Source organism: Chiroxiphia lanceolata, chromosome 1 (genome assembly GCF_009829145.1).
Source record: "Chiroxiphia lanceolata isolate bChiLan1 chromosome 1, bChiLan1.pri, whole genome shotgun sequence".
In the NCBI taxonomy this organism is placed as follows: Eukaryota; Metazoa; Chordata; class Aves; order Passeriformes; family Pipridae; genus Chiroxiphia; species Chiroxiphia lanceolata.
Window position 1 is genome coordinate 41765675 of NC_045637.1, and position 25469 is coordinate 41791143.

At 39.1% G+C, this 25469-nt stretch overlaps 1 protein-coding gene across 1 annotated transcript in view; it reads left to right on the plus strand.

Moving 5' to 3' along the window:
- The first annotated feature begins 75 nt into the window (after positions 1–75).
- PCMTD1 (protein-L-isoaspartate (D-aspartate) O-methyltransferase domain containing 1) overlaps positions 76–25469 on the plus strand; it is a 43046-nt gene continuing 17652 nt past the window's right edge. Inside the window, 3 exon segments of the mRNA XM_032702187.1 lie at positions 76–180; positions 18603–19029; positions 22989–23091. Of these exon segments, the coding sequence (XP_032558078.1) occupies positions 18723–19029; positions 22989–23091 (410 nt within the window). The 5' untranslated portion in view covers positions 76–180; positions 18603–18722.

The window sequence follows — 25469 nt, forward strand, 5'->3', positions numbered from 1 at the left end:
GCCTCCTGTCCCGTCCGTCGCACCGACCCCGCGACGGGACCGCAGAGCCCCCGAGCCCCCGGCCCGCGCCCTCCGATATCCGCCCTCGAGCCGCCGCAGCGCTCTGCCGCCTGCAATCCCCTCCCCAGGCGGGTCCGGCGCTGCCGCCCCGCGCAGGGCCCGCGGCCCGCTGCGGAACGGGTGAGTGTCCCGCAGCGGGGGTGGGCAGAGCTGCGCTCTGCAGCGCCCTGGGACGGCCGGGACGGTGGGTTGCGGCGAGGGGGTGGGACCGCGGCCCGCCGGCCCCTCCGCTCAGCTGGGTCGGCTCCCCGGGTGCCCCGGGTCCCATTGTCCGCGGGCCCCGCACGCAGGCGCGGGGGAAGGCGGGGGGGTGGGGGTGTTTGTTTTCGCGCAGCCGGGACAGGGCGAGGGCTCGCCCTGGGGAGGCACGGGACGGGGGCTGTGCGCGTCCGCCCTCAGCAGCCAGTTGCTTCTCGTCCTCCTCCTTTGCCCGATCCCCGCCACCCCCCGCGCCATCCCGCCGCCTGCGTAATAAATAATCCCTGGCCCAAAAAGGGTTGGGAGGAGGGGAGGTGGTTGATGTAGCTGTCGCGGGCCCAGGGCACCGGTGAGGGGACGAGGACAAGAGAGAAGGTTCCAGCCGTGAGATCTAGGCGGAGTGGGGGGTGGAGGCAAGGTAAGGACACTGCTCGTCCCCCACTGCGGCTCAGCGCCCTGCCTCTTCCCTCATGACGGCAGTGGGTTTGCTTTTTGCCTTTGAGGAAATGCAGTGAGAACGGGAGCTTGCGTTTTGGAGGGGTTTTGTTTGTTTGGGTTTTTTTGTTGGTTTGTGGTTTGTTTTTGTTGTTTTTTTTATAACCTCAGGGGCTTGTGGGGGCTGGCTGCGTCTTCCAGGCCGAGGCATCTTTAAGGGGTGCGTGAGACAACGCTTTGTTTCCCGCGGGCTAGGGAAGGATATTTCTACTTTCGGGAGAGGAATTGGTGCAGCGGCAGTGAGGGGAAAATACTTTATTTACATAAATAAAGTGTGTGAAATGCGCGATAAGTTCGCTTTTCCCCCGTAAGCCGGAGTGAGTCGGTCGGTGAGCCTTCCTGGCAGCCGCCAGGGGAAAGGGAGAGGGCTGCTCTGCCCCCCGCTTTGCCATAAGCGCACATTTTGCCTCTGTTTACATTGTGGTCTCTGTTTTGGCTGGGAGCAGCGTAAGGGGAGGAGCAGGAACTGGCTCCAGGGCAGCCACCTCCGCCCCTCTGTTTTCTTTGTTGTTATCTGTTCTGGGAGGCGTCCTGGGGTCACGTCTGCCGGTAGCTGAGCCGCGGTCTGCGGTTAATGGGATTCCTCTTGGGCCCGAAACCTGGGCCGCCTTCTGCCGTGCGTGTGCCGGTCTTGTCTGTCCCCCGCCGTCGCCCTCCTCCCCCTGCCTCCGCAGTTGTCAGCGGCTCGCAGTGGAGTTGGAGGAAGGGGAAGGGAGGGCAGAGGGGGAAGGAATCTTGGCATTTATTTGATACTCAGTCAGCAGCCTGGGCCAGCTTTGTACAGCTCTGTCATGAAAAAAAACCGAAACAAAAAGCACCTCAAAAACCACCTATGGCCGAAGGGTGAGGGGTTCGTTCAAAAACATCTTCAGGGTCTGCAGGAAAGAAGAGATGGAAGTACTGAACTGCTACGGTGTGTAGAGAATGCATGTGTGTCCTTGCAGTACTTGCCAGGGCCCACAAAATTACTGTTGTAGTGGGTATTTTTTCACTCTAGTCAAGTAAAAGTCAAATACAGTTGAACTACACACTTTAGTGAGGAAGTAGGGTTTCTTCTGATAATGAGGAACAAATTTTGATACACACATAAAAAAAAAGACACAGGTAAGGCTAGTCAGCAATTGAGTGAATTAATGAAGATACCCAATTCCTCTTGACCATGTGACCTTTCTGTTACAGAGAAGGCTTGCTAAGATGCAAAAAAATCTAATGCCTAAAATGAATATATTACAAGCATGTATTGTCTTTGTAACCTTAATCCATTATGCTTGCAAATGAATCATAATGTGTGATACATTTTTTTCCCCAGCAGGATCATTACCTTACTCTGGGCAGACCATCTCTGGGAAGAGTCAGGCTTGGATAAATGGAGCTGTCTTCTGCAGAACTCCTGCCTGATTTGTTGGGAAAGTTTGAAAAATACTTTGGATGTATAGGTGGAAAAATGTGTGAAAGATCTGTTGGTATTTTAACTGACTTTGGGTGAATAAATATAATGATAGGAATGTAAGAAGTACATAAGTGAGGTCAGAGAGCCACAATGAGGGCTTTGGAGATGGACACTTAGCCAGATGTTCTTTACAACAGTCAGTGTCCCTCAGAAAAGCTAGCAAAAACAATTGGATGTTGTTGGGAGGTCTGCAGTGAGGAGAATGTGATGAAATCACAGAAACAGAAAAAAGTATGTAATACTGAACAGTCCTGGGTGTCCAAATCTTATCACTGTCTGTTGTGCAGGATTAGGTTCCTTCCCTGCATAATCTCTGATCTTTGTTCCAGAATTCTTGTAAAAATATTCCTACCTCTCTAGTTGGCCTTCTCTCTGGATTTTCTTCATCTAATCTGCCTGCGTCGTGAGTTGCTTTAGATGTTTGACTAGCCAGTTTCAATTTTGCAGTGTTTATAAATTTATGAAGTCTTGCCATTTTTATAATCACAATCTTGGCAGATTGGTGATTTTTATTGCTTAGTCTTCTGTTTGCCTGTCAGTGACTGCCCCAAGCTGCAGCATCTCCTTTTGAAGAGGATTCTGCCTAATAGGAGAATAAGAATAGGATCTGACTGCCAGACATGTATTGTAGTTTTCCGTGCCTGTGCTGGACCACAGCAGAGCAGTCACTTGTCTGTGTTTCTGTAGTCTTGAAGTGCTTTTGAGATAGTGTGTATTCTGAAGCTAAAGGTAGGCTTAGCTTCCACCACTACTGCAGGTGGAAGTCTTAAAAGAGCATGTTGCCTGTGATTTCTTTTCTTTAGGCAAATTTAAAAGACATTAGCACAAAGGTAAAATTTGAAATTCCTACAGCAAGATACAGTTAGTAGTGTAGGTTTTTCTTCCCCCCAAAGCTTCTCCAAAACTAGGCAAGATAATTTCTCCATGAAGTGTTCCAGAAAGATTTATGTGAGGAGTTTTAAAACTTCCCCAGAACAAATACTTAAAAAGCAATTCTGAAATAGTTAGGCACATGGGAATGTTCATCCCAGTCTCAGGTGCATGGTGAGAAACACCTGAGAATACAGTCATTGTTTCTCAGTGAGAAATGTCTTTACATCTGTCCTTTTCATTTCCTGCTTTGTTCCCATTTTCAGCAGGAATGTCACAGAGATGTACTGTTGTACCCTGCTGAACTGAAAGTGATGTTCTGTAGCTGATGATTAATTAGCTCTCTGTATAAGAAAAGTGCCTTGAAGTCTACAGCAGTTGGCACTCTTGAATGCAAACATTGTTTAATATTATCTCATTTATTTTACCTACTTATAATGTAAATTCCTCAAAGCAGAAGTGGGTACATTATATGTGCAATCATGTTTTGCAAATGAATAATCAGGTATATGACTGCCCTAAGGCACTCCATGAGTCTTCTGGTAGGGTCAGAAGTTGATCTACATGCTTCATCTTCTCCAACCAACAAGCGTGAATTTTTTAGATGGAGTAAAATGTAGTAGTTATGATGAAATATTATGGTTATAATTATATGAAAGCATCAGGAAATAACTACTGTGCTTCAATTCCTTTGGGACTTATTTGTGTGCCCTGGATGTTAATGAGAGCCTTCAGGCCTGCTTCATGCACGCTCTTAAAGCAGTTGCTGCTGCTGTGTTATTTAAGAAATTTGGACTGGACTTCTGGTCCTTGAAGAAGGGCTAGAATGTGTAGCAGCTTAGGATGCCGAAGATAATTTTTGCAGAACTAAAAGATAGTTGGCTGACATTCAGAACAGTGGTCTTGGTTCTCTGTCCTTTTGTCCTGATACATCATGCCAACTTGATGTTTCAGAGTTAGTGTTGCAACTCCAAAGTTGACAGTGATGTTAACTAATCTCGAGGAGCTTGGAATCCTGATGGAACGTATGTGTGTGAATTATTGCTAAATCTATGTCTGATCAGAAGCTTATTGGAAATGTTGAAAGGAAGAAGTAAAAGTAAACTGAAAACAAAGATGCATTTAAAAATGGCAGTTAGTCCAAAGAAACTTATTCCTGGAAGGAAAAAAGGATTGGAAATGGTATCTGGAAACAACTGTACGGTCTTTATCACTTGTATGTTGTGACTACAATTGGTATGTGACTTATTTCTCAGTGAATTTTATCAGTGCTTTAAACTGAAGCACAAAAATATAAATTGCCCTTTATTGTGAGGAGAAAACACTGGTTTAGAGGTCATCACAGAGCACAGAACAAACAAACAAAAAAAGACAAACCCTCAAACTCCACAGCCCTAATGTAGTTTAGATGTGACATCAGGAGTCTCTCTGGTTACTCGCAGGCTGCAGATTCTGGTGTATTCTCATGTGGCGAAGTTCTAGAGTGGGGAAGTGACTGTGGAGCAGGATTAAACTGTGTTGTGGCAGAAAAATACTTGGAGCCTGCTGCTTGGAAAATGCATTTAATGAAGGCTAATTTTGGACTTCTGGCTTTGTTTTGTATAATATTTAGCAAAGAAAGGATATAAAGATCTTGTTTGTTAGAAGTGCAGAATATTGTGTTCTACGAGTTGCACACAAGTAGAGATGTAAGATTCTGTGTGTATTGTTAAGGTGACATAAAAGGTGATCTTAGGAATGTCTCTCAAGTAGCGCATTTCACTCATAGTAGCATTTGCTCAGCATACAGTTGGAAAACAAATGCTGAATTTGGACTTGCAGTGTTCCTTGGGTGTAAAAGACGACAAGTCGAATTAATATTTAAAAACTTGGTTGAGGAAACAATGCAGAATTTGCCAACAAAACTTTAAAATTAGGTTTAAAAGCTAATAGTCTTAGAGCAAGTGGTTTGATAGCGACATGGGACGTTTTGAATCCTGAATGAAAGACATTTATATGGAGATGCTGTAGGGCGTCTGAGTTGTCAGCGTGGGGCTGTTGGATATGAGATGGGATTTACTGAAAGCCTACATTCTTTGAAGTTAAGATTTATCCTGTCTGCCATTTTTTTTAAGTAGAGGTAGCTGAGCAGTTAGGGAAGGGAGAGCCTTTGTCTTGGTTGCTGACATACATGCTTTAGTGGAGATGCTGTGTGTTTGTAGACACAAATGCGCAAGGAAAACATGGACAACCAACCAGTTCTGTGGCAGTGTACAGACTGAACAGGTCAATGATGCCTTTTATCTGGTTGGTTTTGCAGTCCCAACTGAGTAGTCTTAAATCACACAATAAGAGCAGCTTTTCTTCCTTATTTGCAGAGAAGCAAAGACAGGATGTGGGCAGAAGAGTTTTTTGTTTTGTTACTCAGTGCTGTTGCCATTTCATAGGCCAAGTAGCCTGTAGTCGGTATGAGCACTTAATGTAGCACTGGAAGTCTGGGTTTGAGCACCTGAGTCACATCGCAACTATCAGAAGCTTGCTGTTATTACAAAGACTTTTCTTCGCATGATTTCTAAATAGATGCAGCTTATAAAGGCTGTCAGTAATCATAATTATTTCTTCATTTTTTAACAGTTGGCTTATTGAAGCCTTAAGTGAGGGGTGTGTATTTCTAATGGCAAAGCAAAAACTTTGTTGTACTGGATAGTGTTCCACCAGGAGGCACCTGTCAATGGGAAGACTTTTTTTTTTTTTTCCCAGCTAATGTCCACAAATGTTTTTATAGATGTAGCAGTAGTCAAATCAGAGTTTTTCTAGTATAGTAGTTTAAGATGTAATGAAAGGCAGTATGCAGTAGTATAGTGGACACAAAATACATGCACTCCTGAATGTAACCATTGAAAGTATTTGTATTGATATTATCCTTCAAGCAAAACAAATAGAACTTGCTATGAGTTGTATTCTGGGGTGAAAGGGAACGAAATTTCAAAGAGAAGATCTCAGAGATGATACATCTTAATTATTCATATTTAAAAAGAAAAAAAAGCTGCTTATCCAGAAAGAGATTCCTGCATCAATGCATGATTTCCATAAGTGAAGTGATAGTGATTGTAATTGGTTATAGTAATAGTCAGCTAGTTAATCATATCCAGCAATTGATATGTCTGTGGCATCTCTGTCCCAAATAAAAGGCTTGGTTCCTATAAATGGTTGTTTTAACATTGAAAGAGGAATTAAGACCACGTGGTTGGGAGAAAATGAGAAGTGTTTACTATTTTGAGAATTTATTATTTCTACAGCAAATGTTTTTAGCAGATATTCAGGAATTACTATGTGGTTTTCTTGAAATATATTAAAAAAAATATGAAAGAAAGAACCAAGTAATACTTCTCAACCCAGTCAGGATGACTATGCTGTGTAATGGTCTATATATCAAAGTTAAGAGACAGACGATTGTAGGGGCCTCTATCCTCTAATCACTTTCAGCACAATTTTTTTTGCTTGATAGGTATGGCTGAACTCTATGCAAGTTTTGCTGAAAGAATGAACTGCAGAGTTCTCCAGAGGAGATGCTTAATTTTGACAAATGTTTAATATTTCTACAGTACTCATAACTTCAAGTAGTCAAGAATGATGTGAATATTTCTACCGGGACATCAGTTTGCCATCAACGGATTTTATTTTGATTTGAAAGTCTTTGCATGAGACTCATAAAGTTCTTGTTTACTCTTGTAGTTCATGTTGGATTCTGGTAGATTGAGTTTTGCTGGCTCTTCTTCTGCTGGGGCATGTGACCCTGCTGTCTGATGCAAAACTGTCCCCTTTACCCTTTTCAGAATGAACTGTGGCTTTCTTTCCATTCGGTGTAGACCAGTTTGTTAAGCTTTGCTGTGTTCTTCTGTCAAGAAACTAAATTTGGCATTATTGAGGTCAGAAGGTCAGTGAAACTGGAAGGACACAGGAAAGTTGAGTTGCTGAGTTTCTTTGACTTCTGCTGAGCTGACAGTTGCAATGTTATAAAATCCCATAGGCTTTAGTCTCTGCTTATTTGCTTCAGTTAATTATGCATTCGTTATGACTAAGACTCATTGCTGCCAAGTTTCCTGAGATTCTGTGATGTTTTCTGAAGTAATTCAGTTGTCAGAAAACGTCAGTGTACAATTTGCCATTCTGGCATGCTCTGGATAAACTGGAGATGTCTGTGATATAACTACACCAGGTTATGTGATTGTAGCAGCCTCTTGTGTTATATCTGTAAACTACACTTTTGTCAGGTGAAAACCATGCATGTTGTGTGACTACAAAAAGCCTGATTGTGAGGCTGACGATTAAGTTAAGCTGTTCAAGTGCACTGCTGCTATATAAACAATGATAGAAGTTTTTCAGTCTCTGTGTCTTGCTGAAATATTTTTATGAATGTCTTGAAATGGTCACTGAAGCTTTCACAAATGCTCCAAATCCCCTCCAGACAACATCTTACTGCTGTTTGTACTGTAAGTAAATCATAACTTTGGAGCCAGATTTACAGTAGTACTTGATTCATACCTGGAGACAAAGAAAAACAATAATTCAGAAACATTTTCAAGGTAAGAATGTGCTTATGTATGATGGTTTTGACTTTTAAGGAAGGCCTATAAGGGGTTTTGTTCAAGTATTTCTAGTTTTTAGTTTAGGTGTACATGGCCCCAGGTCCAGTGAGTAGTGAAGCTAAGCACATATTCTCAGTACCACACAAACACATGTATTCAGCATGTACATACATAAATACATAGTTGGCCACCACACCAGCACAGAAGGCAGCAGTAATACAAACACAAACAGCACCAGTGGCCTTATCCTGTTGCCCTTTCTGGATGGCCAAGCTGAATGTCTGCAAACACATGTGCGTATATATTATGACTCTTTCCAGTTACTGGGTTGAGGCACTAGTTCTACCCTGGATTTGGCCCTTTGGTCCATGTATGCCCCATTGCCTCTTACAGACATACACGGACTCAGCTGCCAATCCCAAACCTCACAATTCTCCAGCAGCTCACTTGGACTCCCCCTTGTTCCTTTATCAGCCAACCCCTTCAGTTGCCTCGCTCAGTCAGTCTGTCCTGTCCCAGGTTCCAAGGGCACTCTGCCAGTTTGCTGGCTAGCCCAGCTTGGTACTCCCTGTGATCACGCTCTGACCCGCAGAAGTTCACCCTCGCCTTTCCTGGCACCAGAGACCCACTAGCACCCCTGTGACCCATGATCTGACTCCACATCATTCACCTGGGGCACTGAACAGAGATCCAAGAAAAAGAGTTACAAAAAGAAATTAATGGTCAGACAGGACAGGCAGAGCACAGTTGGACACACATACAGACCTGCAGACTGCTCACAGGTGACCCTTCCCTGTTGTTACCATAGCCCTGGCTTTCCATGCTTGTTTCTCCTCTAGACACTGGGGTCCCTCCCTTTTCCCACCCTTGGTTCCTCCTCTAAACATCCTCTCACAGGACTTCTGCAGTCCCCAAGTCCCTTTCCTCTGTACCCCATGGTAACTCTTCTAGTCTTGTAGGAATCACACCTTTCAATCTGAGAAGTGCCTTGGAGAGGCCCAGTGGTGATAGGAGTGTGGGGAGAACCGATGGATCTTCTGTGATAGCCTGGGTCAGGGTATTCATGTGGGTTTCCCTCAGCCGTAGGGATACCTCTCCACTCCTTTGTGTGCAGAACAGTTTTCTGTCGCATAACCCAACAGGGTTAACTTTGGTAGGTGCAGGCAAATAATCTGTTTAATCATTTGCAAGCCCTGTGAAAAATTTAAGGTAGAAGTTGCTGGCTGGTCACAGGTGTAAATTAAAGTGATACTGTTGTGAAAGCAGTAGTTTGAAACATTACCTCAAGTAGGGAGAATGATAGAATGTTTGCATGCAGCTTTGTGGAAAAGGCTTTGATAACAGTATTAATGCTGTATCCTTTTTACATTGTAAACTAAAATGTTGATTCCCCCCTCCCCCCGGATGACTAGAGAGGTTTAAAAGATTTTTGAAGTAGACTTAGTTAATACTTGATTTGTATGTTTTGAGTCTTGATAAAGCATCACTCTCTTTTGGTAAGAACCACGAATGGATGGTTGATCTCTGTTTTATATAAAGTAGGCATTGGACATCTTAATAAATAGAGATTTATGGACAAAGTCATTTTAGGTTGTGCTGTTTATGGGTTTATGGAAAATAAGACAGATAATGATATGGATCCTTAAAGTGTAAAGCTTTTGGAGATATACAGGATTTGGGGATTAAAAAGAAGAAAGGTTCAATTAGATATCCATTGCATTCTTAGACAAGGTAAAAGTAACTCTTGGTGGGCATGTGTTAGTAAAAAGTTACATTTGAAAAAAGTGATGAGTCCAGTGTGATGCTTCTGGAAGATTGCATCAGTGAAAGAATTTTGTTTCATGGTTCTGAGGAAGAGAAGCAGGAGTGGGCCATACTTATTTTTCCCTCTTGAGAATTACAGGCCTAAGTAATAAAGTAACTTCTCAAAACATATTATTGTATTGCACTGGACTATTTTAAGAATCAAGCAAAAAGGATTAGGACTTATTTTTCCTTAAATTGTATTTATTTAGCATCTTGTAAGAAGAGGGTATATAATAAAGTTGAGGTTCTTAGGCTGTGAAAGTAAACAACAAAATACAGTATTTAGAATTGTTTGTGCTGTGATTATTGTATGCTATTTAGATGCTTTTAGATGTATTTCTAAAGATTAGAAACCCAAAGGTTTTTGTGTACTTGGAGCTTGGTAAAGTTGATCAATAACTGTGTTTTTTTTAATTGGACCTGTGGTGTTTTTTTTGGAGACTGAATTAAATGCATAACTCTGTGATGAGGTTTCAAGTGTCAGGAATGCAACTATCTTCTATTTTTACACTTGACCTCATTTCTGTTTTCTTTTGCTAAAGGCAACAGGCGTATGTTGTTCTGTTGCTGCTGGAAGTGAGTTATTTAAGTAACTTGAAATGTTTATATGCAATAAGTTTTTGAACTTTAGCAGTAGCTGAAATAGTGAATATTTTGTCATAGGCCACATTTCGCCTACTCAAAGTTATATGAAGTGTGACTTGATCTGCTTAAGAACTATAACTTTTATGGTAAAAGCTTAGGAAAATACGTTTCAGTTCTTGTACAAAACATGCTTTGTATTTTATTATAAAAGAGAATTCTCCTTCCCCAGTCCCCTGTTGTTACTGGTTACTCTCATCAGATGATATTGAAAGTAAAGGAGCATCATTTTCCTGTGGTTTGTTACGTTCTGGTCACCACAGACTAAATTATTAAGCATTTTCTTTCATGAAGAAAAACGAATTTCATTTTAAAGTTGAGTATTTGGCTTTTTCTTGATATCTATCTATCTATATATATCTCAAGGTGTCTTAGTTGGCAAGTGTTCACAATAATATTAAAAGTTGCAGAAAAGTTTGTGTCACTTCTATGCCTTTTTCCATTTTCAGACTAAACAAGATTAGATATACCAGAGCTAGTTCTTTTCACACCTTACTCTACAGCTCTTCTAATTCCTAATGTTTGACAGATAGGGCTTATATGAACCTGCTTGAAATGAATGTTCTGTTAAATACCCTTCTACAAAGCTGTGTATAGTGGCAGTGAGTTTTGCAGGCTAGTCACTCTGTAGCTCACTAATTCCTGTGAAATATGTGCATGGACAGCAGTTTCTCATCTGAAAAACAGGTGCATGATACAGACTTGGTGAATATCAGACACCTGCATGTATTAATCATCATAGATTCATATCTGTCATATGAAGTCCTGACATTTTAGTCTTGCCAGTGAGCAAACTATTACCTGGTACCTCCTCTTTTTGTGGGTCTGTTAGACCCTCTTGAGAAGCTTCTCATCTTTCTGCTTTCTCCCAGCCAGTCCGTGATAAAGCAGTACTTTTCAGCTGGACAGACTAAAAATAGCAGTATCTGGGGAATAGGCAGAGCTGTAGGCACACCTCTCAGGACCTGAGACCTTTACATGTACTATAAGAGGACTGCCAGGTTCTGTCATGGACACTGGTGTCAGAGGAAGGATAGGGGAAGGATAGGGGATCTTCTACGTGTTAGACATTGGCTTAAACTGATATCCTTTGCTTATGCGATCTTCTGGTGGAGCTTTGACAAGTCAATAAGTCATCTTAGGCTCCCCAGAGATGAGGGCATTTTATCCAGTATCTTAAAAACAAGCAATAGGAAATATTTTGGACTGGTGTGGGTAGAGAAGCAATATTAATTGTTTTGAAATCTGCAATTGATGGGATACTACAGGGTACACAGAATCTGGGCAGAGCTAGTGTTCATTCAGTCATAAAGGTATACATACAGCCTGTTGAGATGCAGTCACCATTTTGCCTGTAGCTGAACTCTAATGGGAAGCAACAGACTGTCAATTATTATTTTGTTGATATTTTCCCACTGCATACTGTGAAAAAAAATGTCATGCTGTTCTGATCAGGTACTACTACTGGGAACTGTGTAGTTTTACTGCTCAGACCACATCACACACTTCCAGTGACTTTGGCTCTTGTCATTGTCAATCAGGTATTCAGACTTCCGTTAGATGTTATCATTGCTCTCTGAAACTACTGCAATAATTTAGAAATTTTTTTTTAATCTAGTAGACTGTGTCACTGAACTGACTCACAGCAAATTTTACCTCTTTGGTGTGTTTTTTTTTCTGATGGTGCTAGCCAGCAGCATTTTCCTGCTTTGAAAAATGGTTTTTTGGAGCACTTAAGAGGCTATTTTCTTAACAGCAGTTCTGGTCATCTGCTTCAGATTATGAGGAGGAGCTGGCTCTGGGACTGAACAGCAACTGGTTATTAATGCTGTCTATCAGTAATGGACAAAGTCTTTATGCCTGACAGACTCGTGTCTTCTGCACAGGTGGTAGTGTCACGTACTTGAAGTCTCGTGAAACTTTTGCAAAGACAGGTTAATCAGGACATTTCAGAGCTGTTAGTCATCTCATCAACCTCTCATGCATGGAGGCTTTTTCATTTCAAAAATAATGTTTCTTAACAAAGTATTTATGGCAGATGCTGACTAAACTAAAATTTACTGTGAAATTAGATACTAGCAAATCCTTCTAAAAGAAGGAAATGTTTCTGTGCTTGGTCCCAATTTAAAACTTTTTGTAACGTGAGTGACTACATTTGAAATGTTTGTAGGTATTCACACTCTCATATGCATAGGAGGTGTGTGGGGGAAATAATTTTGTACAGATGACCAGTAGATACTCTTAACTAGCAATTAATGAATCTGTGTTTGAAGAAGAAACTGCTTCTGAAGCCTGAGAGGCTCAGCTTTGTAAAAATTTTTTGGTTGCCCAGATTTTAAGTAGTAAGAAGAACTAAATCAAGATGTGGGTTTAAGCTAAACATTAGAAGTTCCATCCAGGAAATATATAGGATTGTTTCCTTTGCTTTGTAATAAAAGATAATGAATTTTAAAGTCTTTATCAGCATACCTGAAAAAGGGTGTGGCATATAGAAATGATGTACAGAATATGTTCCTTTTAGCATTCAGTCCTTGCCATTATGTGAAGAGGGTAGGTAGAATTTCAGATGAGAAAAAAAAATTCAGTGCAGGAGAAGGCATAGACCAAGAAAGAAATAAATATAACCTAGTCCAAAGAAGGAGAAAAAAACCCACCAACAAAATTCTATGTTGTTTTATTATATTTTACTTCAAGTTCCTGTGAACTGTATCAAATTAAAGAAAAAAGTTCAGTAGATACTCAGCAAAGTTGGTCTAAAATTACACCCTTGTGTAACTTCCAAGGTTAAAAGTCATTTGATCATGCACTGATATGCTTGTCCCTGCTCATACATTTGTGGAGTTCCAAAAGCTTCAGTGCCTCTTTTGAGAGAAATGCAGTACCATGTGTGCTGTTTGGTGTGTTCAGGTGACTGGAAGTGGAGGAAGAGTGAGACCAGGCACATACCTGGAATCTTGTATAAACAGCTGTTGAAAGCCTAAACAGGAAGATCAGGGCTTAAGCTTACATCAGACTTGACAAACATTTTCTGCTGAAGTAGGTCAATGCAATTCAGGTTAAGTCAGTAGTTGTAGCTGTTTACATTCATTTGACTCAACCTAATCCTGAGGTCTGTTCTTTGTTCCGTTGCTATATTGCAAAGAACTTCAAAGTATGCTTTGTGGAGTGCATTGCATTGGAGAGCTGACTGCAGTTGTTTTTGTACTTGCTTCTCTTCAACTGGAAGTGCTTCTTGAAGCCATCTGCTGAAGAGTAGGTTAGGAGTGAATGTTAAGATGAGTCTAGAGTATGGACTTCAAAAATGTGCAGTGTTTTCAAAAGAGTTTTCTTTAATGCACCAATAGTATGTTAGTATATCCTGAAAACAATTTTTCTTCTTTCATAACTGTTTGGAGTGACAAAACAAATAGATGTGGAAGAGAAGGCAGTTCAAGTAGTAGCTGATTTTCCGAAGTGCTTAGACTATTTGTTGCCTTTAGTATCGGTTTAGCAGGAAGGTGTGGGTATAAAAATAATTAAAAGAAACTGTTTGTAAAGACTTCACTCTGAAATACCTGTGTGTATCACATTTAATTCTTATTTTTGTAGTCACCTACTATAGTTACTTCCAGCATGCACTTCATATTTTAGTTTTCTCCAGTCTTTGCCTGGTGAAGTTAATACTGGAATTTTTCTTTTTTTCCTTTCAGATCATAATCAATTATTCTGGGTTTTTTGATAGCTCCCACTGAAATCTTAAACTCAGCTCTGCAGTTTGGAGTTGATTTTTCTTGTGTGAGGCACTGTTACAATACACGGGAGGCATAGCGAAGCTAAACTAAAAATGGAGCCTTGTGGTTGTAGGAGTTGCTGGATGAGACGAGGACAGGCAAAACATGATCTTGAGATCATAACAGCTGCAGGAGTGTCGTGAATGTCACGAATTGAGTCGGAACCAAAATAAGTAGGTCTAACAGTGGATTAGTGACCTGGAGAACTTTAAACCTCTGCTGATCAGAGCAATGTTGCTGATTTTTGCCATGAGTAAACTTAAACTGTGAAGTGGACTGAAGTGTTTCAGGCAATACTTACGTGCATTCATGGTTAATTCCCTTCTATTGCCGGTCACAGAACATTCCTTTCTGGGGAAACTTAACAGCTGAATTGTAATAGTACTGTGCAGCTCAGTGGCTTATAGTTGTCTTTTCCCCCCTCACAGGAAAGAGGGAAGATTGACCATGCAATGTTGTATTCCATTATGAGTTGAAAGTAGTGTCACACTTCATGGTTGTGTGCTGTTGCTCCAAGCTGATATCTTAGTGAAGATAGTTCTGAAGAGGAGACTTGAAATACAGCTTATTCCATTTATTATATTTTATCTTTTTTTATCTTTTGAAACAAAATAAGAATCAAGTAAATAGACTCAAATAACATGTATTTCTAAGGAGTCATCTATTTGAAGTCAGGATATGTCAGATTATTACAAGATACTAAATTTGTAAGATACTTGACACTGAATGGATTTAGCAATGTCAGTGAGATTTTTTCTGTCAAAATAACTGGATACCTTGCTAGCATGGTATTTAAACTGTATTTAGGAGTGTGTGCAAGTCCTTAGTGACCTAAGGAATTAACTTGAAGTGCAAATGTATTTGTAAAAATTCTTAAATGTGCAAAACTTGTGTCCTTTCGGGAGTTAGCAAAAAACCCCTTAGTAAACCTTGCTGCACATGGTTACTGACTTACCAGATAAGAGATCTGCATAGCTTATAAGATGGTGAAGAATTAAAATGCACTCAAATTGCCAGCATTTCTTACCCACATAGCCAAAAAATACTTGTTCAATTAATGTGAAAATATTAAAAAGAAGAAAAATCAACAGAAGAACCCTCAGAAATTACTTACGATAAGGAATTTCAGTGAAATTTGTTACAGATTAGGTCAGAAACAGGTCAGAGGTGCAGTTGTGTGGATTGTTATGTAATAGGAAAGTGTGTTGTCATTTCATTTTTATTGTGAATATAAGAAACTTCAAGAGAGTGTTCTGACTTCTGAAAATGAATTCATGAATTGTGTGGAATGAGAAGTGGAGATTGTTTTAGCTGTAGTTGGTTTTAATAAGTGAACGAACTTTTTAATCAAGACTATATTGAAATTTTAACTCCTAAACTACGATTTCTGTTGGCTTCTGTATTCCACAGATTCCTGAGCCTAAAGGCAACAGCTGCATTTTGTTAACTATGCACCTTCCTATTTCTTGTGAAATTGCTACATCTCTTGGTGTAATAGGCATCAGAATGTTGCATGTGCTTTTTGTGAACTGCATGTGTTTCACTTTTACTATCAGTGAGATTACAGGATGTTTTTGGTGAGTTTTGCAGTTGTGTAGAAACTTTTATCATAATATGCTCTGCTGTCTTTATCTTGGTCCTGGGTCAGCTGTCACAAGGGAGATTTGAGTAAGTTGCTGTTTTTCTTCAGCTGTGCTAAAATGGCTTCTGAAGTGTTTTATGTTGTGTGTTTGAAATCTGTCATCTCTGTTAGAAGTAATTTTACTTTCATAAGGCAAAAGCTTTCAAATACAAAAGCATTAGAGGAAAGTGAAAAAAAGTACAAGAGGTCACTTTCCATGAAAATATCTATTTCCTTACTAGGGCATTTTTTTTTGTTTTTGAACAAAAATACTTTCTACTACCTATAGCTGTAGAGTCCAGAGTAGAGCACCATAGTTGATTAATGAAAGCAAACCAAAACAAGAGATCTAAAAAGCAAACAATATTGCTGTCATCTAACTAACACCACCTCCTTCAGACAGGAGCAGTGTATCCAGAATAAGATGTAACCTTCAACTGCACTAGCAAACAGCCACTGTTCAGCTGCGCAGGTATCCCGTTTGTGAGAGAAGGCTTTCTATTTCTTTTCTTTCCTACTTCCCGCAATGTCATGCTGTCTACCACACCTTTTCTGTTCTTGCCTTTGAGATTCTGTGTGATAACCAGAAGGTGAAATGCTGTGTGAAACTAATGAAGACGCTTGTTGATGGAAATACTAAAGCTTTGCTCTGGAAGAGCAGCATTTTCCCGTCCGCGGGCTCTTGTGCTTGCAGTGCTGATGGCGAGCGAAGTTCTCCATCTGCTGGTGCGAAGTGGTGGATGCACCCCGCAGGAAGAGCTGGAAGCGACATTGCTGTTTCTCTTAACAACCTTCAGTAAACTCAGTTCTTACCTTTGCGGTTTTAGTTAAAATTATTTCCAGACATATCTCAAGATAATCATGAACTTTGTATTATGAAAGGATGGCAAAACCTATTACTTTAGTCAGTGTAGGTTATTTAACTGAAGAATCCTTTGATTCATTGAACTTTCAGGTGTGATGCAAGTGCAGACAAGCAAGTAGGGCTGGAATATTTTTACAAACTATACTTAGAAAAAACCTCCCTCAGCTTTCATATCTTCTGTCTAAATCACTCCCTAGTTTTTTCACTAGTAGAAAGGAATGTTCCTGCGCAAGTGAACACGCACATGCCTGCTTATTCTCGTGTGGAACGCTAGGGTGTTGAGAAATGTGGCTTTTCTACTTTAATGAAAGGTTTTCCTGCTGGTTGATAATTGCTCCTGGTGATTTTTTATCTCTTCCCAGTCGAGAATGGCACTAAAAATTGCTTCAGAGGGAGGCACACAGGTGAGTGGTGAACAGTCATGTTTCACTCATGATTTTACCAGGGCTTTAGCAGCCCTGAGCATTCAACCCTCTCCCCAGTAATCTGCCCCTGGTTTGTATACTGGGCATGACACCTGATGGTATGCAATATCTCTTTGGCCAGTTCAGGTCAACTGTCCTGGCCATGCTCCCTTCCAGCTTCTTGTGCACCTGCTCAGGGGCGGAGTGTGGTACATGGAAAAGTCCTTGGCTTAGGGTAAACACTACTGAGCAATGACTAAACTGAAGAGTGTTATCAACATTATTCTCATACTAACTTCAAAACGCTAGCTGTGTACCAGCTTTTAGGAACAAAATGAACTTGATCCTAGCCGAAACCAGGACAGGTTCAAACTCCAAAAGTTTTTTTTGACGTACAGTGGCAGAAAAAACCCACCAAATCTAACTGTGCTTGTAAGTTCCTGTTCCTGGATGTTTCCATTCAGTATTATGGAAAGGTTTGTTAGTTCTGTTTTGATAGACACCTTTTAAACATATTCTAAGGAGGTTCTTCATTTAAAGTATTTAACCATAAAACCTGTGTGGCAGTTATCCCCACAACATAAATTTAAGAACCAGCTTCATTCTGTTAAGTGATCATTGACATTTGGGTTGTATTTGTGAATTCCTGACGTGAATATGCACAGACAGGCACGTGCAAAATAGCGATTTGATGAATTAGGTTGGAGTATTCTCAGATAAAAGATTATATTCGTATTTTCAAAAAAGAAATATGCTTGTTTGAAGCAGAAGGTGGAATCTTTTAAAACATGATACCGAGCAATGCAGTTGATGAGTCAAGGGTGAATGTGTCATTGGTTTGGGATTTGTTTGGGGTTTTTTATTTGTTAACTAAGTTACGTAGAATGTATAGCAAGATTCACGATTGCCTTTCTATTCTCTTAGCTGTCTGAGCTGACATTCAATTACTGTTAACAACTAGTTCACTGTGTACTGTATTCATCTGGAAGTGGTGGATTAAACTTTTTTGTTTTCTCTTAGTCATCTGTTGCTATTTTACTGGTAACTCATGCAACATTAAAAATATTAACATCTGGAATTGATGAGTTTAGTAACTAATAATTTAGTAAGTGCAGATAAAATAGAGATCTGAAGGATTTTGAAGTTAATATGCTGTACAGAATTACATTTAGGAGCTGACAAGTTGTTGAAAACTTCTAGGTACTTAAGGAATTTGTATTCCTCTAGTGAATATGGCAGGCATTAGGAGGAGCTCAAATACTTGGAGTGGTTTCCTGTTTTGAATCCAGAACAGCAATGTGCCATTGTATCTGCTGTAGTATTCTGGTTCAGCTCAAAAGTGAACATCTGAAAAGCATCTCCTGGACATGACTGCTTACTGGGCTTAGTCTCCCACCATGGGGTGATCTTAGAGCATGTGAACCCTTTCAAAATTAACTACGTTGGTACATGCTCCAGCTGCTGTTGGACATTTAGTTCCAAGGATGGGACTAGAGCTCGCCCAAAGCCAGTTGCTATCCCATCCGTTCCCCCTTCAAATATATAACATGGGTGATAGGTTCTTAGCACAGTAGTGTTTTCAGTGTTTAGCAAGCAATGCAGCGTTAGGGTTTATTTAATGTAGACAGCCCATGTTGCCACATTAAGGCTAAGATATGTTTCTGGCTAAGGTCAGACACACTGGCTTGAGTTAGAATCTGAAGGGCAGAATTTTGATTAAATACTAGCTGTCCTGACTCTTAATAGTTCTGCTTCACTAAGTTATCCAGTAGTAACTATTTCGTCACCCACTAATAGTTGTTGATTTGTTTCTCTTTTGAAACTCAAGTAATCTAAACATATCTATTTTTCAGGATTCGTTTGTGATGTGCTTCTGAAAGAAGAACTGAGACTCCATTGCAGACATATACTTTTGGGAAAACTCTCCTCCTAATGTATTTTGCAGACTAATTGAATTACCATAGAAATTCAGCATGGGAGGAGCTGTGAGTGCTGGAGAAGACAATGATGACTTAATTGATAACTTGAAAGAAGCTCAGTACATTCGCACTGAGAGTGTGGAGCAAGCCTTCAGAGCAATTGATCGTGGTGATTATTATCTGGAAGGATACAGGGACAATGCTTATAAAGACTTGGCGTGGAAGCATGGAAATATACACTTGTCAGCACCTTGCATTTATTCTGAAGTCATGGAAGCACTGAAGCTTCAGCCTGGATTGTCTTTTCTAAATCTGGGTAGTGGAACCGGATACTTGAGTACAATGGTGGGATTAATATTAGGTAACCTGAATGTTTTTGTTTCAATATAGTGTGTTTGCATATATTTAGAAGATTATGCAAGCCCTGTAAAACTTATTTAAAAATGACAATACTATACTTAAGGCTGGCTCTTTGAGATGTGTTGTTAAAATATTATTTGTTATCTATGAGCAGTTCACTGGCACCTGTAGTTCAGTGGTGTTTCATGGGATTTTTTTGGAAGCGGCAATTCTTCCTGTGTTCTGTAGTCTGAAATTCTCATTTGAAAAGAAACAGTCCTTTTGTTGCTTAAAAGGGAAAGGTATAGTGGAAAAATTTTTGAAGACTAGAATTTCAGTCTGCATTTGCACCATCTTTATGCCCTCACTCTAGGTTACTGGTTTCATCCTCAGTTTATGGAAAGAAAAATCTAATTTGTAAAGGCTTTTCTTGAAGAAACTTAACTGAAAAATAAATCTGTATCAGTATGCAAACATTCCTTTTAAAATATATTTATTGAATAATTTTATTAGTGAGAAAATTTGGGGATGAAGACTGATAATATGTTTAATCACTGTAGGTCTGTAGGTTTTCAAAACTGCTTTAACTGATTAGCGCTGTGGCTTTTCTTCTGTTTTCAAATAACTTTCCTGTATGAAAAAAGATGTAATTAAATATTGTTTTCTAAATTTAAATTTAAAAACCTACAGACAAAAGTGCTTTAAATCTTCTTCTATCCCCAGTGTTTAGACTACAGAGCATATGCACCAAGAAATAATTTTTTTACCAATTAATTTATTACATAAAACAACTGCAGTTATTTTAATACATAGCTTTCATAGATATAATTTTTTTGACCATATTACATGCAGTTTTTCTTTGGTTGCAGAAACCCTGCTGACAAGTAATATACAGATTTTGTTTATTTATATATAGAACAAGAGTTGGTATATACAGTCAAGAGTTGGTTTGTTAATTTTTCAGTAAGTTGCTTTCTGTCATCGGTTCTTATTTATTAAAGAGCAGAAATTATACCTAATAGTGCATAACAAATGTCATTTGTTGGTATCTCTGGCAGTATCTTTTGTTCCAGTTAATAGTAATAAATTCAACAGATTCCACTGTTTTGTGAAAATAGGAGTTATGTTCTTTCACAGGTAAAAATAAAATGTAATAAAGATGTCTACTCTCTTAGAGTGTTGCTTTGCTCTGTTTGGAAGTGTTTCTGTTTGAGAGTAGCTATTTTAAATTAGACTGTAATATTTTAAGCTCAGTATTAAACCAATTAGGAAATATTGCTGCATTTTTTTCTCTAAAATGTTTCTTCAGCTTAGTGAGTAATGGTATTAATTTATTTGTCTTGTGGGAAGCTTTGTTATTTCATTATTCTTAACTGCTGGAAAAAAATAATGTATATTGCTCTTGCTTATATATATTGCACTTGTATCTGTGTATTTATCTAACCAATTTTGAGTGGCTGTTGGTTGGCTCTCTTGAATCCTCCTGAGTTTGACCTCTCCTTATCAAGCAGAATTCCTGCCTTCAGAATAGTATATGCAGTGTTGAAGAAATTAGGCAGGAAAAGACTTGTCTCTTGCAGAGGGTGAGGTTGGCTGACAGCCCCTGAAGAGCACAGTTACCCTGCAGATGTTCCCACAAAGGCAGCTCAGGTGCTGATATTCCCTAGCAGGGCTGAGCAGCCTGAAGCAGCAACTGCTCAGCTACTTACAGAAGGAGACTTTCCATGTTTCTGTAGTGCTGTATCCTGTCACTGAAATCTGCTTAGTGTTGCAATGTGTTTTGAGTTCTAGGCTGAGGCATAGAAAGTATAAATGCAATTTATGTGCCTTTATTTTCTTACTCAGCTCCTGATAAAATTAGTTACATGTAATCATTTTACTTCAGTGTGTGTTTTAGGCCAGGGAACAGCTGTTTTAACAAAGAAAAATAAACAGATGTAGTTTCCTGACAAATAAACCATAGGTATTTTTAATAACTCACGTTTTTTCAAACAAATTTCAGTGTACACTGCAGTGAGCAACAGAGAACCATGTGGGTTTTGGCAGTAGTTGGGTGTCTTTCCATTGGACAATGTAGTGAGTAGTATTTCTGCCACATAGGTGGTTTCAAAATGACTAGGTTAAATTATCAAATACTTTGGTAATCACTTCTGTGTATAGCAACATAATAAAAAGACATCCACCCCGCCCAATCTATACAGATTAAATTAACTGCTGCTGATACTGTTAAAATGTAAATGAAGTTCAGACCAGGTAGTGGAATTGCCAGCTCATTATGCTGGAAGAGGCCAGTTGATTTCAGAGAATAATAGAGAAGTTACTTTCATGATTTTAGAGTAACTGCCTCTGCTTAAATGTACAGCTGTGACTTTCCCTGTGGAAGAAGAGAATATGTTTCTCATCTTTCTGTTCAAATTATGGATAATGTGATGTATGATGATGGGGTAGTGTTCGGCATTCACAGATTTAATTTTAAGCTTTTGGAGCAACTGATGTTTGCAGGATTTTTTAGTTCTTTGTTTTCAAAATTAAGTAATGGAAGGTATGTACACGTGAATTTTTGGACAGGTGATATTGATGCATCATTTAAAAGATGAGATTGAAGGAATGGCAATTTTTAAGTAAAGAAAACATAAATTAAGTGCCACTGCATGCTATAGAACTGTTAGAAACATCATTGTCTATTACAGTACAAGAAAACAATAAACAGCTGGGAAGGGATTTCCTATGCCAGTACTTTTTTAATGTGAGCAATGATAAACTAAATTTACATGGAATGTCATCAGGAGGTGCATGTTTTCACAAGTTCTGAGAACATCCCTTGAATGACACCTACCTCTTGCCTGCAATCAGAGAGATCTTACAAACACTGCCTGTGGTAACCTAGTGGATTGCTGTTATTTCACCCAGTAGAAAATGTTCTAAACTGTTTTAAGAATTGCAGTTCTTGATCACCTTAATGGCATATGCAGTATTTTTCTTGCAGTAAAATGAAACCTCTCTTAGTAGCTCTAGGTCTCTTTTGTTAATCCGTGTCCTAGAAAAGACAAATTGAGTTGTTTCATTGGAGTAACATCATTGAGCTAAATATTTAGGAAAGATTTAGAATGCAGTAGAGGATATAAATGTAAGTTTTGTCTAATCTTATTGATGTTTACTTTCCCTTCTTACCCTTTCCTCTCCCTTTTCCAATTCTTTGCTCCAATGACTAAAGTCCCTGGGCTATGAGTGCATGTTAAATTTAGAATCCCCACAGCAAATGTGACTATCTGATTCAAATTCCTTCCTGATGTGGATAATCCTCATAGTACTGTCTCATGATTTCTTCTCATTCCTGAAAAATAACATTAACTTTTGGCACACAAATTTACTTGGAATTATATTTGGATTTGATCACAGGAAAGCAGTGTTGCGATTGTGATGAGTGACCACACTGTTCTAGGTGGAAATTAATTATTATATGTAAGTAAATCAGAAGCAAACTTCTGATTTTGCAACCTGCAAAGTAGAAGAGCAGATGTGGCTAAGGGATATAATATCTAATCTCTGAATTGTCGAAAATGAAAATTTTGCCATAAGAAAGCTTAAAAATTTAAATAACAAAATACAGACTAAATTAAAATTCTTAATTGTTGTATTCCAAGTAAGCAACATGTTGAAAAAGAATTTGCACAGACTGACTTCATTGTAGTCAATGTTTTTTCATTTTCTGCATGCTTATGAAGAAAATTCATTCCATAGAATTGTTTTACCACAGTTCTGTCCCTGTTCTTTTAGTGAACCTTTGGCCTTTTACCTTCCTCTTAAGCACTGGTAATGCAGATGCAAAAAATGACTTTGTCTAGCAGTGTTGGTAGACTTATGTTTTATGTGTTTTTAGTGTTTTCACAGATGAAAAGTATAGTGCTGTTCCATGCAGTTTTGTTATGCTTAAAGAACAAAAAACAAACACAAAAAAAACTATGCTGTTTTTATTTACAGGGCCTTTTGGGATAAATCATGGAATAGAACTTCATTCAGATGTCGTAGAATATGCCAAGGAAAAATTGGAGAGCTTCATAAAATATAGTGATAGCTTCGATAAGTAAGTATCTGACTAGCTCACTTTGCAACAACATTTTTGTTTTTAAACTCAGTGCGTCACTGCTTATGAGTTTAGGGAGGGGAGAAGAATGGCACCACATGACCAAAATAAAACTTCCAGTTTCTGACTCCGTGAGGTAAGTTGAGGCTTAGGAAATCATTCTTCAGAAGTATGGTAGTATTTCTGTTGTACAGTACTTAGCAAAGTGGATTTCTGTGTTTTGGCGATGTGTAAACGTACACAGGCACACGTATGTACGTGCACATATATGCATATGTTCTTAGGAGAGTGGCGTGATGTCCAGATGTCTTTGCATGTATAGAATAATTTTTATCCATGAAATGAATATTTATTGTATAATTATGCATCATCTCTCTATGCAGTATTAACTTTTTTCTAATCTACCACTGTTGCTCTGGACATGAATGAGTAAATTTTTCTGTCATCATGTTTACTCCCCGAAGAGATGGACTTAAGAGGATTCATCTATGCTCATAACACTACTCATTTTTACTTCTGGTTATAATTCTTGGTTACAGGGCTTTGAACCTTATTGCTTCTACCTACTTAACAATTTTTTATTGTTTTAAGTTGACCCATAAGAATCTGGATCTTGGGCACTTCTGCCTCTGTAGAAGGGAGAGCAAGGTTCTGATTAGGGCTGTTCTTTGTAAAGACTTCTTTCCTTGTGGGCAATAAATTCTCCAACAGTGATTACAAGGTAGCTGCTGGAAATGCAGAAAAGCTTTTGAATTGTAGGAGTAGCCTAAGAATTGCACGTCCTCCACTTCTTCTCGCTATCCTTTTTCCTGTGTGATGTGCTTTTTAATTGCACGCTCTTGGTTGTGTTGGCTGGACCTCAGACTCCTTTTTTCCCTACTGCAAACTTCAGAAGTTTGAGTCTGACCACTTCATGGTCCTAAGTAACAGAAAAATATCCATCCCAGTGTTACCTGCTTCTGAAGTCAGTTCTGTAATTCTGATATTGGCTAGATTATTTTAGTACTATGTCACCCCAGCAGAATAAATAAAATTATGTAGGAGAAAATACATATGTTTCATTACTGTTGTCTTAATACAAGCATTTATGTTGGCTGAGCGTAATGTGTAACGGCAGCCAGAATTTACATGTCTTAAAAAAATGTGTGTGAAATATGGTCACTTGTGATCATATGAATACTGCATTAATGGCTGTATTAAGTTGGATGTACCTGCTAGCTAGTCAATTCCTGCACATATATACCTGTATTTTTACATTTCTATAGGTGTCTGTACTGAGACATACAAAAACTGGTTTTTTTTGGAATGTCTTTCCAGTCAGGTGATATGTTTATGTAAAGAAATAAAGGGAAATTGAGTGAAGGGGTAGCAATGAAGTTTTATTATTGTAAATTTGATTGGGATCTTTTTGTAAATGAATAGCAGAACCCTGGTGGGGGTTATACTTTAAAAAATGCAAGAACTGGAGAAAACCAAAATTGCTAAAAATTGATACAGGTGAACATCAGTGTTGTATATGTATAGTGTTTCAAAGAAATAAGACTCCTCACAAACCTAACAAAAATTATACTTTTGTGAAAGGACTTTGTGATACAAATGTACTTGGTAATAGCTGCGCTGCAGCTGACATGATAATAGTTGGCTGGTTGCATTTTGTGGTTTGGGGGGGGTAAATTCTCTGCATAGCTGATTCTGGCTAACTACTTTCTTTGTAAATACTCTGTATTTTAATGTAGTTAATGAAGATGGTGTGCGTTTTTTCTGTTACAGGATTCTTCTGTATTCTTTTTTACTATAAGCATTAAGATCATGTCTTGAATTTTAAGCTGACTCTCAATGTGTTCTGACTCAGAAAGTCTGGTTTTGGTTCTTGTTTCAGTATTTTCCAGTATCTTCATTTACAAATGAAAGATACTTACCCAAAGTTGTGGGCTGTGGTATCTGAACTTAACTACTGCTTTGATCAGCTTAGTATTTGGACAAAATACCAGCCAAGGAAGATATGTGCAGTATCTGTCTGCTGTTGAATGCTGGTATATCTCTAGGGGGCGCCCTTACTGTTTGAAAACAGATTATGTGACAGACTGCTATGAATGAAGGTAATTGTCTGAGTGAATGTGTGTGTGTGTGAAAAATACCTTGCACTTGGACAGCAGCCTCTAACAAGGCACCTAGGGGACATAATGAGCGCGGAGACCATGATCTGTTTTCCTGGCTGTAATAGAGAAATGTGGGTGAGGAATTCAGTAAAGCTTTCCTTTGCTACTTCTTTGCATTCTCTCTTTAGCCTGTAATGTTCTATAGCTTGGTCTGAATGTTTTAAGCATTCTACTTTGAAACATAAACCAGGGGTTTGACCTTATGGGTAGGTACTTGGA